Source organism: Procambarus clarkii, chromosome 93, assembly GCF_040958095.1.
Source record: "Procambarus clarkii isolate CNS0578487 chromosome 93, FALCON_Pclarkii_2.0, whole genome shotgun sequence".
NCBI classification, from domain to species: domain Eukaryota; kingdom Metazoa; phylum Arthropoda; class Malacostraca; order Decapoda; family Cambaridae; genus Procambarus; species Procambarus clarkii.
The window spans coordinates 4,874,939-4,889,266 of record NC_091242.1 but is presented as its reverse complement, the minus strand read 5'-3'; the positions used below and the strand labels follow the sequence as shown (position 1 = coordinate 4,889,266).

General features: G+C 48.0%; 1 protein-coding gene across 5 annotated transcripts in view; it reads left to right on the top strand.

Moving 5' to 3' along the window:
- LOC123746900 (uncharacterized) overlaps window positions 1-14,328 on the top strand; it is a 106,705-nt gene that overhangs the window by 89,055 nt on the left and 3,322 nt on the right. For 4 of the 5 annotated variants that reach the window (XM_069319658.1, XM_045728757.2, XM_045728758.2 and 1 more), the window contains 4 exons: window positions 7,223-7,376; window positions 8,005-8,178; window positions 8,985-9,059; window positions 13,016-14,205. In XM_069319658.1, coding sequence (XP_069175759.1) covers window positions 7,223-7,376; window positions 8,005-8,178; window positions 8,985-9,059; window positions 13,016-14,205 — 1,593 coding nt within the window. The remainder of the gene's footprint in view (window positions 1-7,222; window positions 7,377-8,004; window positions 8,179-8,984; window positions 9,060-13,015; window positions 14,206-14,328) is intronic. The other variant, XM_069319659.1, reaches the window with a different exon arrangement.

Sequence of the window (14,328 nt, the reverse complement as noted above, 5' to 3'; positions counted from 1 at the left end):
TGGGTTCTGGACAGGGAAATCATGCCTAACAAACCTTTTAGAATTCTATGATAAAGTAACAAGGATAAGGCAGGACAGAGAAGGCTGGGCAGACTGCATATTTCTTGACTGCCAAAAGGCCTTTGATACGGTACCGCACATGAGACTGCTATACAAACTTGAGAGGCAGGCAGGAGTAAGCGGAAAGGCCCTAGTATGGGTGAAGAACTACCTAACAGGAAGGAGCCAGAGGGTAATGGTAAGGGGCGAAAAGTCGGACTGGCGAACAGTAACAAGTGGAGTACCTCAAGGATCGGTGCTGGGACAATCCTCTTTCTAATTTACGTAAATGATATGTTTACAGGAGTGGAATCATACATGTCGATGTTTGCAGATGACGCAAAATTAATGAGAAGAGTTGTGACAGACGAGGATTGTAGGATCCTCCAAGAGGACTTAAACAGGCTGCAGAGATGGTCAGAGAAATGGCTACTGGAGTTTAACACCAGTAAATGTAAAGTTATGGAAATGGGATCAGGTGACAGGAGACCAAAGGGACAGTACACAATGAAGGGGAACAGCCTACCTGTAACGATTCGAGAAAGAGACCTGGGAGTGGATGTGACACCTAATCTAACTCCTGAGGCACATATAAATAGGATAACGACAGCAGCGTACTCTACACTGGCGAAAATTAGAACTTCATTCAGAAACCTAAATGAGGAAGCTTTTAGGGCGCTTTACACTGCCTACGTGAGACCCGTCTTAGAGTATGCCGCGCCATCATGGAGCCCCCACCTGAAGAAACACATAAAGAAACTGGAGAAGGTTCAGAGGTTTGCGACGAGGCTTGTCCCAGAGCTACGAGGGATGGGATATGAAGAGCGGCTGAAGGAACTGAACCTTACGACACTAGAGAAAAGAAGGGAGAGAGGAGATATGATAGGGACATATAAAATACTCAGGGGAATTGACAAAGTGGAAATAGATCAAATGTTCACACGTAATAATAACAGAACGAGGGGACATGGGTGGAAACTGGAAACTCAGATGAGTCACAGAGATGTTAGGAAGTTTTCTTTTAGCGTAAGAGTAGTAGAAAAATGGAATGCACTTGGGGAACAGGTTGTGGAAGCAAATACTATTCATACTTTTAAAACTAGGTATGATAGGGAAATGGGACAGGAGTCATTGCTGTAAACAACCGATAGCTAGAAAGGCGGGATCCAAGAGTCAATGCTCGATCCTGCAAGCACATATAGGTGAGTACACACACACACACACACACACACACACACACACACACACACACACACACACACACACACTCACTCACTCTCACACACAGGGGTGGGAGCTAAGGAGCTAACTCTTGATCCTGCAAACTCTGGTAGGTAGGTAGGTAAGTACGGAGACACACACACGCAAGTAATGAAACGTTTTATGAGACGGAGAATGACAGAGACATGTGTGAGGAACTCAAAATGATATTCCAGCAGAGTTTTGCAATAAATCAAGGGAGGAAAAGCCTGAACTGGGAGAGAATCCGGTCAAGCCAAGAAAAACTGGAAGACTTAGAGATGACCAGAGATGTAGTAAGGGGGCACCTACTGAAGCTTGCTAGATATAGCTAAGGCGGTGAATTAGATAAGATTTCACCAATACCAATACTAAAGCAGAAGTCTTGTGCTCGCCACCTCCTCCCTTTCTGGTCCATTGGCGTCGTGAGGGGGCTTGGTGGGCAGCTGCCGGAGTGTGATGCTCCATGGGTCAGTCCTCTGACCTTTTGCAGCCTTATGCTCCTGCTGCTGTCTTTACCAATTTTGCCTGAACTCATTTCCTTTTCCTTGTGTTTCATTTTTCTTCCCCCTCTCTTCCCCTTTCTAATTGTCATTTCCTGCTGATCTTTTGCCAGTCTTGATTATTCTTTCGGACTTCTTCTGTTTTGATGCCCGGGTGTTTGGGGAGGCATGCTCTCTCACCCATAGAACTATAGTACACAACGTCTCGAGCAAGGGGACCCTTTTATTGTCAATCCTCCTTTCGTCACTGAACCCGATCTCGACGGACTGACGGTTCTTAAGGTGGCGTTTGTGGGGCGTATACTCACGACGCACCCCTCGGGGGTCCCGGCAAGACTGGCAACATGTCTCTTGTTGGGTATCCTATCCTCTAATTGTGGCTCTGTGATGGGTACGGGGGCACAGTCGTGAATGAAAGTATTACCTCTCGTTTTCATGTCGCTGAATACTGTTCCTCTTATGACTTCTCAGGCTCGTGGGGTGGGCGACCAAGCCCTTGAGTCGGACTGTGTTGGAAGACCAGACTCTATAACCCCCACTACATTGGGCCCAGACCAAGCTCCTCCTTTGACCCTCCTGACTGCTCTGCCTGGCTCCCCTCCCTCCTGTGGTTGGGTCGAGCCATACACCCCCAGCGGTGACCCCCTCGTCCCCTGGTGCGGCTCAGTCTCTCTTTGTGACTACTGCACATTTTAACCCCCTCTCTCTCTCTCTGGGGGTTCTCAACGCCGTTCACGCCACGGCCGCACTCGCACGATCCCTTCCCATTCTAATACGTACCACGCCTTGCTTGGTCCTGCTTCGTGGGCTAAATATTTTGATCTCCCTCTGGATTCTACACATCCTGACAATTTCTCACTCCATAAATATCTTGTTGATTCAGTGGATACCTCTGTTACTTTTAACCTCATTAGTTTAGGTACACGTATCGTCGCTGCTCCTTCACCGGATGCAGCTACCCGCTTAGCCGCATTGTCCTATAAGGGGAGATCCGCATTGTCCAATGTTCTGCTGCACGTGTTTTTGTGAGTAAATGGTATACAGACTGTTCCATTTATCTCCCCTTAAATGTCTCGCTTTCCCTTCCTGATCTTAAGCATCTCCTAGACTCCTTGCCTGAGCCGGTGCTCCTGTTGGGTAATATCAACTGTCTACATACCCTCTGGGGTGATGTTCTGACAAACACCCAGGGCCACCTTCTCAAACCATTTGTCCTCTCTTCTTCCCTGTCTCTAATGAATTCTGGTGAGCCAACCCATGTGGACTCTCGAACTCGCACCCTTTCCTGTCTTGGTCTTTCTCTCTGCTCGTCGTCCCTTTACTTAGATCTCACGTGGCGGGTTCTTGATGAGCTCCATAATAGTGACCGTTTACCCATACTTGTTACCTTTTTCTCTTTTCACCCTCCCCTCTCCTTCCCTTGGTGGCAGTTTGCCAAAGCTGACTGAAACCTATTCACTTTCCGTGCTACTCTCTCTCTGACCTCTCCTCTCTGCCTCTTCCTCGCACCCTCTTCCTTTTTCATGATACCATCTTCGACGCTGCCCTCCACTCTACCTCCTGGGGCATGCGGAAGTGCGTTCCCTGGTGGAATGCGGACTGTGCTCGGGCTGTCCGCTGTAAGCGTGCAGCCTGGAAGAGACACCGCAGCCGGCAGACGGTTGAGTCTTTTATTTTGTTTTGAAAGACGAGTGCAGTGGCCCGTAGAACCATCCATACAGCTAAACGTACGTGTTGTACATCTTATGTCTCCACCATTACGTCCGAAACTCCTCAGTCGCAGATCTGGAAGCGTATCCACAAGATAGCGGGTAAGTTCATTCCCGATGTCTTGCCGATCCTTTACCTCCGTGGTACTCTTGTGGCGGACCCGTTGCAGGTCGCGACCAAATTGGGTTCCCACTTTTCATCTGTTAGCTCTGGTTCTCATCTTCCTCAATCCTTCCTTCTTCGTAAGCCTATTGTTGAATCTCGACCTTTAGGTTTCTGTACCCATCTCAGCCTTCCCTATAGTGATCCCTTCTCTCTCTCTGAGCCCTCTGCGGTTTTACGGTGGCGGGCTCCGATGGCATTCATTATGAGATGCTTCACCATCTCTCTCCATGCACGTCTCAGTAATTACTGAGTCTGCTTAATCAGGTCTGGGAGTCGTTGTCAGTCCCTGAGGACTGGCTCGATACTGTTGGTCTCCCTGTTCGGAAACTAGGGTCTCTCGGGTCATCCCCCAAGGACTTTCTCCCTATTGCCCTCACGAGTTGTGTCTGCAAGCTCTTTGAACGTATGGTTAATGTTCGTCTGATGTGGTTCTTAGAACGCTATCACCACCTCTCCCCTTCTCAATTTGGTTTTCGCAAGTATCGCAACACGACGGATGTCCAGGTGAACTTAGAGGTCTATATTCGTACTGCTTTTGCTGCGAAGACCTCCGTTGTTGCCGTCCTTTTTAACCTGGAAAATGCTTACGATACTACCTGGCAGTATCATATTCTGCCCCAACTTCATTCTTTTGGCCTTCGTGGTAATCTCCCTCTCTTCCTCCAAAGTTTCTTCTCTCGTCGTTCTTCTCGAGTGAGGCTTGGTACCTCTCTCTCTGCCCCTTTTCGGCAATATCAGGGTGTGTCCCAACGTAGTATTCTGAGCAGTACTCTCTTTCTAGTTGCCCTCAATGGTCTTCTTTCCTCCTTTCCTTCTGGCGTCTTCTCCGTTCTCTATGTTGACGATCTTACCCTTTGCTGTCGGGGTGATGATTCGCCTCTCCTTCAACGGCGGCTTCAACTTGCGATTGATGCCGTGTCGTCTTGGGCCACCGATCATGGCTTCAAGTTTTCTATGTCTAAGACTTGTGCTATGACTTTTATTCGGATGCTTGTCGTTCTTCGTCCCTCTTTGTCGCTTTATGGTCATACCCTTGTGTACAGGGATTCCGCTAAGCTTTTGGGGTTAATCTTTGACACTCGTTTGTCTTGGTCGCCCCATATCTCTTACCTCCGAGTTGAATGCTCTCAGGCCCTTACCCTCTTTAAGGTTTTGTCCCATACTTCTTGGCGGACAGATAGGCGCTCACTCCTCTCTTTACATTCCTCTCTCATCTTGTCTAAACTCGATTATGGTTGCCCTGTTTACTCGTCTGCTTCTCCTTCTACTCTTCGCCGTCTTGACGCTTTGCACCATACTGGGTTGCGCCTCAGCTCTGGTACCTTTCGTTCGACTCCCGCCCTCAGCTTGTATGTTGACACTGGCTTCCTATCTCTCAAGGACCGCCGTGATCGCTACTGTCTTTGCTATCTTGCGCAGTCCTTACAACATCCTTCCTCTCGCCTCTTTCGTGCTTTGACTTTTACCCCACCTGCAGTTCCTGTTCCTCTTCACCACCTCCCTCTTTCTATCCGGCTATATCGCTTACAGAATTCTGTTTCAGCTCGTATTTCTAATGTTTCTCCTCGTGTGTTTCTCCTCCTTCTTTGCCCCGTGGAGAGTCTCCCTTCCAAAGTTTTGTTCATCCTTGAGCCTCATCACTAAAGCTTTTACCCTTCTATGGTTCTGAAATGTCTTTTCCTGGAGCACTTGTCTTCGCACTCCTGCTCTGTTTCTATCTTCACCGATGAGTCTAAGTCTGCAAACGGTGTAGGCTACTCTGTTGTTTTTCCTGACTGCACTTGTATGTGTCGCCTTCCTTCAGAGACTAGCATCTTCACAGTGGAACTTTATGCTATTCTCTATGCTCTCCGTCTCCTGCTTTCTCATTGTCAATCATTCTTTACAGTTGTCTTTGACTCTTGTAGTGCCCTCATGGCTCTAGGGTCCTTTAATCCTGTCCATCCGGTCCTTGTCGAGATTCAACATTGGCTGTTTCTTATTTCTAGTACATTTAAATCTGTAGAGTTTTGCTGGGTTCCCAGCCATATTGGTGTTTCTTGTAATGAGCATGCGGATGCTGCCGATAGAGAAACTATCCGCTCTTGTCCCATCTCCCGTAAAGGTATTCCTTATTTAAACTTTTACCCGGTTATTCATTCCTCCATCCTTGCCCGTTGGCAGGGTTGTTGGTCGTCTGTAGTTGGTAACAAGCTGTGTACTCTTAAGCGTAGTGCGTCCTTGTGGCCTTACTCCTGCCACCGTAACCGGCAGTGGAAAACGGCTCTAGCAAGGTTGCGTATTGTCCATACTCACTTAACTCACAGTTACTTAATGGAGCATCGCCCTACTCCTTATTGTCCAAATTGCATTGTTACCTCTTACAGTCATGCATATCCTTGTTGAATGTCCAGACTTCCAGGATGAGGGTGTGTCTTGCTTTCCGACCGTCCCTCGCGGTCACTTGTCCCTCGATAGAATTCTTGGTGAATCGGATACTTTTGATATAGTTCGCCTTATGCGATTCTGTTCTCGTATTGGCATCCTTGGTGATATTTAGCGCCCTCTGATTATTTTGCACATTTGATGGTGCTACATAGCCTTCCTGGTTAGGTGCCTTCTTTTGATAATTACTTACTTACTCGTAGAGTAGCCCCCTTATTTTATGAGCCTGATATATGTATCAGTACACACAGAAATCACAATAGTGTGATGCATCAAATGAACAAATCCACAAGGGCCGTGGCGAGCAAACTTGACCTACCACGGATCATCATGGTAGGTCAAGGTCGTGGTATTCCCTCGGGTGCAAGGGGGAATTGTGTAAAAACATGCTTTGTGTCTCGGAGAGACTGCAGGATCCGTGGTAGGGCAAGTTGATTTCCCGGTTACAATTTTTTTATATGTCGTAGCTCAGTTGATTAAGGCTCGTCTGGGATCCTCTCGGATGTAGGTTCGAACCCTCGTCACGGCCTTTGTGGATTTGCTCATATGTATCAGTATTAATAGCCTCTATTCATTAACAACATTAGGTAATAATTATATAAGGAACAGGATTTGCCTGTAGCCAACTGTACCAGAGTCTTCATGTGATCAGTTGATCTGATATCCCGTGTATCAAACTGTTGAGCTCTCTCTCTCTCTCTCTCTCTCTCTCTCTCTCTCTCTCTCTCTCTCTCTCTCTCTCTCTCTCTCTCTCTCTCTCTCTCTCTCTCTCTCTCTCTCTCCAAATGTGGATTCCTGAAAAATCTCACCATTGTGTATTATTCACTGGAGTTCTGGCTTTAACTGACAAGACACTGACGGGTGACCATGGGAGGGGGTAAGGGGGAATGGTCGATACGGAGTGGGGGGCAGTGGTGAGGGATAATGGAAGGGGGGTGGCAGGGCAGAAAGACAGAAAAGAATCACGAAGGAAGAAAAGAAATAGGAAGTTGAAGGACAAGCAGAAGAGGTAAAGCTAGAGATCAACATGAAGGTTAGTTTGGAGAAGAGATGAAGTGTGTGTGTGTGTTGGGGGGGGGGGATGGAAGGGAAAAAGAAGGACGAGTGTGTTATGAGTGTTACCGTCCTCCTCGGTGTTGCAGGTGTTGCGGTGGGCAGTACAGACGGTGTTCCTGAGCTGGGGCTTGGTGTTGTGTGTGACCTTCCTCTACGGCGGCAGCAGGATCATCCGGCTCCTCCGTAACATCCCCCACGCCGCCTTCCAGGGAGGCGAGCCGGACGCCCCCAACAACAAGGGTAAGGAAGCCTCCACAGGTCGCTCCAACCACTTGCGCGGCTCACTGTGCACCCTCGGCGTCGCTTCTTGCAGGGTCGGTGCTCAATCCCCGATGGTCCATGTGGTTGGGTCACCTTCCTTTCTCTCCTGTTCTTATATGTCAGGCCATACATGCTTTGTGGATTCTCCCGTTGATTACCTTACCTCCGCCATGGTCTGGGTTTGTACGGCGCTCAGGTTTACAGGATATTAAGTTTGGGTTACAGGATACTAAGTTTGGTTTACAGGATACTAAGTTAGGTTTACAGGATACTCAGGTTTTCAGGATGCTGATTTGGCATTATAGGGTACTTTATTAAGTTTTACAAAATAGTAAGTTTACAGCATATACCCAGTTAGGTTTACAGCGTACTCATGTTTTACTAGACACTCAGATTTACAAGAGTTCACGATAATCAGTTAATGCTTCAGAATGTCTGATTAAGTTTTTATAATAATAAAACATAATATTTTAACATTAACATAATATTTTATGTTAACTTTTACTAATAAATAATCAATTTTGTAATATATAAATAATTATAAGAAAATAACTATGATTATCTGAGTCATAGTTGAATCGTTGTTGAATTTTCTGAATCGTTGCAGGGATTTTGCAACTGGCACTCCTGGCGCAGTGCAACAACATCGCGTCGTCTGTGCTGACGGCGGCCACTCCGTCACTCCTGGCACCCAAGATTAAGATCACCGACGAGTTCGACCACACCTACTCCTACGTCTCCGAGGGCTCCCGCGTCCCCTCTCTCCACTACGGTGATATGGGTATATCTCCCGTCGCTGGGCTCATTGAGGTCGCTTGGCACGCCTTGAGGGCCTCCCCTTGGCACGCCTTGATGGCCTCAACTTGGCACGCCTTGAGGGCCTCCCCTCACTGCTAGCTTTTCTGCTCAGAGACTGCTGAGCAGAGACCCCTGAACAGGGGACTGCAATCCCCTAATTTCTCTCTGGTTATTAATTACTGGCCTCCCGTCACTGGGCACTGTATGGGCACTCCACGATTGTAACCTCTCAGAGGGCACTTAACCCTGGCACCGTTCTCACAATTAGCTGGATATTGATCACTGAGAGTAGAACTTAGAGCAGAAACGATGCAAGACAGTAGTGGGGAAAATAATATTTCAGGTTTCAAAATTACAGAGCACAAGGGAAAAATCTTCTTTCACAATTACAATTTAATATATTCCTAGAAATAATGTATTCATTGAAATCAATATACTGTATTCATTTAAATAAATATATTCACTTAAAAAACTGTTAGATAAAAAAAATGAGTTCAGCGATTTTAAATAGTTGGAATTTCCCAAACTTATTTGAGTCAGTTTAGTCCACCAGAGACCAGGAACACGTCTTGTCACATATCTCAGAGTTTACTCATGTATCTTTGTGTTTTTTTTTTTGACGTTTCAGTGCTGAAAGTTCTTTGATAAAGTTCAATGAAAGGTTACGTACCGGAGGTTTGTTAAGTTGTATAAGCCATACACATTATTAGGTAAATATATATATGTATATAAGTATGTTCCCACCTCTTTAGTATGTGGCACTAACAACAACCTTCTCCTTGACTACAGATTCGGCCCCAACTTCAAGAAGGCCTTCATCCCGAGCCTCTGTCGGAGGTGACTCCGCCATCGCCTCCACCTCAGGTACCACTTTCTCATCCACTTCCTTATACTCCCCCCCTCCCTATCCAGCTCGTTGGAGCCGTGAGGGGGCTTGGTGGTCGGCTTCCGGAGTGTGATGCTCCACGGGACAGTCCTCTGTCCTTTTGTAGCCTTATGCTCCTGCTGCTGTCTTCTCTAATTTTGCCGGATCGCTTTTCCTTTTCCTTATGTTTCGTTTTTGTTTCATTATCCCCCCTCTTCTCCTTTCTAATTGTCATTTCCTGCCGACCTTTTGCTGTTTTGATTATTCTTTTGGACTTCTTCTATTTTGACACCCGGGTGTTTGAGGAGGCATACTCTTGCACCCATAGAACTGTAGTTCCCGACGTCGAGAGCGAGGGGACCCTTTTATTGTCAATCCTCCTTTCGTCACTGAACCCGATCTCGACGAACTGACGGTCCTAAAGGCGGCGTTTGTGGGGCATATACTCACGACGCACTCCTAGGGGGCCACAACATGATCGGCAATAGCTTCTTGTTTGGTGTCCTGCCTCTAATTGTGGCTCCATGGTGGGTATGGGGGCACATTCATGAATGAATGTCTGACTCTCGTTTTCATGTCAAATTCCGTTATTCTTATCCCTTCTCTGGCTCGTGGGGTGGGCGACAAAGCCCCCGAGTCGGACCATGTTAGAAGACTTGGCTCTGTAGCCACTGCTGCTTTGGGCCCTAACCTTGCTCCTCCTTTGACCCTCCTGACTACTTCCCTCAGCTTCCCTCCCTCTGTGGTTGGGTCGAGCCACAAGCCCCCGGTGGTGACCACCTCGACCCTGGCACGGCTCAGTCTCTTATTGTGACTACTGCACCTTTTAACCCCTATCTCTCTCTTGGGGTTCTCAGTGTCGTCCACACCATGGCCGCACTCGCACGATCCCTCCCCGTACTGATGCGTACCAAGCCTTGTTTTGGTCCCGCCTCGTGAGCCAAATACTTTGATCTGCTCCCTCTGGATTCTACACCACCTGACGATTTCTCCCTCCATAGGCACCTTGTTGATTCAGTAGATGCCTCTGTTACTTTTATCCCCACCTGTCTCGGTACGTGTGTCATTGCTGCTCCTTCCAAGGATGCAGCTGCCCGCTTGGCTGCCTTATCCTGCCTTGGCGAGACCCCTGTTTGGGTCTCCAAGAACGCTCGGTTGAATGCCAGTGTTGGCACTGTTTTCCTCCTGCCCCATGTTACCTCCGGTGTTTGGAATCTACAGGACTGCCACGAAGATATTCGGTATATCCTCAAAGCTCAGGGCCATTCTGTCCTCCAGGTGGACACGTTTACTTGTTCCCCTCATGGTTGTCGCCATCAGCCCCTTCGAGTTGTGAAGATTATCTTTGATGGTAGGACCCTTCCGCCCTCTGTCATTCTTGCTGGTGCCAGGTGCTCCGTCCAAGAGTACATTCCCCCTCCTCGGCTCTGTAATAAGTGCTGAAGGTTTGGGCATGGTGCTCTCTGATGCTCCGGTACTGTCTCTCTCTCTCTCTCTCTGTCCCTTGTGTGGAGACGAAGGTCACTCTAAGTTGGAGTGCTCTTCTCCCCAGGCTCGCTGCCTCAATTGCAGTGAGGCCCACCCAGCCTTCTCCTGTGCGTGTCTGCATTACAAGCTTGAGGCGGCCGTCCTCAACTTGAAGCACCAGTTACGTTTATCTTTTCCTGAGGTGAGGCGCCAAGTTCACCGTCATCCCCCTTACACTAATGTCTCTTATGCTTACTCGTCCGCTTCTCCTTCTACTCTTCGCTGTCTTGATGCTTTGCATCATGCTAGGTTGCGCCTCAGCTCTGGTGTCTTTCGTTCGACTCCCGTCCTCAGCTTGTATGTTGACACTGGCTTCCTATCTCTCCAGGACCGCTGTGATCGCTACTGTCTTCGCTATCTGGCGTGGACCTTGCAACATCCTTCCTCTCGCCTCTGTCGTGCTTTGACTTTTACCCCTTCTGTAGCTCCTGTTCCTCTTCACCACCTCCCTCTTTCTGTCCAGCTATCTCGCTTACAGGACTCTCTTTCCATTCGTCTTTCTCATATTTCTCCTCATATTGTTCCTTCTTTACCCCCATGGAGGGATCCCCTTCTGAAGATTTGTACATCTTTGACCCACATTACTAAAGCTTTTACTCCTCCTACAGTTCTGAAACGCCTTTTTCTTGAGCACTTTTCTTCACACTCCCGCTCCGTTTCCATCTTCACCGATGGATCTAAGTCTACGAACGTGTGGGCTACTCCGTTGTTTTTCCTAACCGCACTTATATGTGTCGCCTCCCTTCGGAGTCTAGCATCTTCACAGCGAATCTTTATGCTATGCTCTATGCCCTCCGTCTCGTGCTTTCTCGTTGTCAATCCTCCTTTGTGGTGGTAGCTGACTCTCGTAGTGCCCTCATGGCTCTCGGGTCCTTTAATCCTGTCCATCTGGTAATCGTCGAGATTCAACATTGGCTGTTTCTTATCTCTAGTAAATTTAAATCTGTAGAGTTTTGCTGGGTTCCCAGCCATATTGGTGTTTCTTTAAATGAGCGTGCGGATGCTGCCGCTAGAGAGGCTATCCGCTCTTGTCCCGTTTCCCATAACGGTATTCCTTTTTCCGACTTTTTCCCTGTTATTCATTCCTCCATCCTTACCCGTTGGCAGGGTTGTTGGTCTTTTGTGGTTGGTAACAAACTGCATAATCTTAAGCTTTGTGTGTCCCCATGGCCTTCCTCATGCCACCATCACCGGCAGTGGGAAACGGCTCTAGCAAGGTTGCGTCTTGGCCATACTCGCTTAACTCACGGTCACTTAATGGAGCGCCACCCTGCTCCTTATTGTCCAAATTGCGTTGTCCCTCTTATCGTCGTGCATATCCTTGTTGAATGTCCTGACTTCCAGAACGAGTGTGTGTCTTGCTTTCCGACCATCCCTCGCGGTCACTTGTCCCTCAATAGAATTCTTGGTGACTCGTATACTTTTGATATCATTCGCCTTAAGCGTTTCTGTTCTCGTATTGGCATCCTCGGTGATATTTAGCTTTTGTACCCCTTTAACATTGTATCATCTATGAATCTGTTCACAAGTGACACAAACCTTTTTTCTGGGGGGTTGAGTGTTGGTGTGCCGATGGTGTTTGTGTGAATAATATTGTAATGATCCATAAACGCTCACATCTTCCACCCCCACCTCTTCCAACCCAACCTCTTCCATCCCCACTTCTTCCACCCCGTACCTCTTCTACCCTCTACCTCTTCCACCCCTACCTCTTCCACCCCCTACTTCTTCCACCCTCACCTTTTCCACCCCCACCACCTCTTCCACCCACCACCTCTTCCACCCCCTACCTCTTCCACAAAAGCCTCCTCATACGCTATTCTTTAAAATATATATATATAAAAAATCTGAACTTTTGCAATAGCCACGCCACATTATTGTCAAACAGTTTAGGAGACACCTGTATTTCTTTATAAGAACATTATTTTATAAGAATATGTTGTCTATTGTGAATTAATATGTATAATATTCCTTGTAAGATGTTGTATAACTGGCATATCTATCAAAATAGGTTCAGTGCTCGACTTCGATCAAAACATATCTAGTTGTCCGTGTGTCATTGTGTTCGTAAGTCAAATAGTTTGATATATTGAGGTATATAAACACTCATATGTTTAGCACTATGGAGGAGCTGGCGGTCATAGAATTAACAGCGAAAGTGGTGAGAAAGCTTGCTGAGGTTCATGATATGACACAGACTGCTGTCCACCTGGACTGTAGGAGACTCCAGCCGCGGCCCCTCACCTTCGAACCGGGGTCCGCAGTCCGCGGTACCAGTCTCCTACAGCCCAGGTGAATGGAATGTTTATTTCCATGGAAGTGTGGATGACAATGTACACAGACTCTTGGTTTTGTTGCAGATCATGCCATGGTTGCTGCAGCACAGACCACCATCATAAAGATATCTAGCGTGAATTGATCGTTGCAGGTATGAGAGTGTTCGAGGACGAGACCCCAGACATCGCCGAGGAGAGCGAGGATCAGGAGTCAGTGACGACGTCGCCCACACGGCCAAGGAGAGGGTCAGGTCTTGGCTCCTCACCTACAGAGCACAGCAGCTGTGGCTCACCCTCTGTAGAACACAGCACCTGGGGCGCCAAATCCCCCAAGACCCACAGACCGGAGGAAGCGAAAGGCAAGAGGAAAAAATCGGTCCACGAAAACAACAAATCGGCCAACATCGTCATCAGAGTGGAGGAGGTGGGAGGTGGGGACGGGGGTGGCAGCGAGGTGCCAGACGATGTGTCGCTGGGCCACGAGCGTGATGACATTGCCTATATAGACAAAAATGAACCCGAAGTGAATGACAGGGAAGACTGGGTGAATGGGGTCGAGGTGGCAGTCACTAACGATGCCAATAGCGAGGTGGGAATTAAAGGCATCATTCATAACGTCCCGTCTATAAAACTGATAGATTCTGTGTTAAAATCAGAAACTCCTTCAGAGGAGACGGCCAAAAACTGCGGTGATGCGAGAAAAGGAGGTTTTTGTGAGTTCAAAAACGTCGAGAATGACATAAAATCTGTTGTTAAAAATGATGACAGTGAACAGTTAAAAATTAGCAATGGTGAGGATTTGGTTCCAAAACGCAAAAAGAGTTTGACATGGTCTGAGGACACGCAGACAATTGAAAGTTGTGATAAAGACAACGAGAGTAAGAAAGTAGCAGAGCAGGACACAAATGAAAGACACTTTAAAGATAAGCCAAGGCGAGCCAGCACTTCCAGCAGAAGAAGCAGTCATCGCAGCAGTGAGAAGACTAAACTGCGGCACACTCGTTCCTACGAGCTGGGCGGCGACGCCGGCGGCAGGAGGAGAAGCAGCACCGCGTCTTGTTCGAGTCGCAAGGGGAATGACAGTTGGCAGGCACTGCCGGGTCCCTGCCACAGAGACCTCCGTAGCCTGGGCTCCTCCTCGCCCTCCACCACTCGCAGGGGCAGCAGGAAAAGCGTCAAGGATGACGCCGAAGTCGAAGCGCTGCTGGCGCGCTCGCCCGAGAGCCGCGCAGACGTCACTCTCACCTCCATCCTCAACCACATCGCTTACGTCAACCAGACGGCGGCGGCCTCGAAGCTCCCCACCACCTTCAAGGACTCCAGGAAGTCCCAGGTGCAGCAGGTGAGACCTGGGAACGAAGTGTCATCTAAATAAGGCTCGTGTCTTTTAATGGTTTAAAAAATATTAAAATGTGATGTATCTTTGAGAAAATATTGGGGCCATACAATGGGATCGAACCCTGGC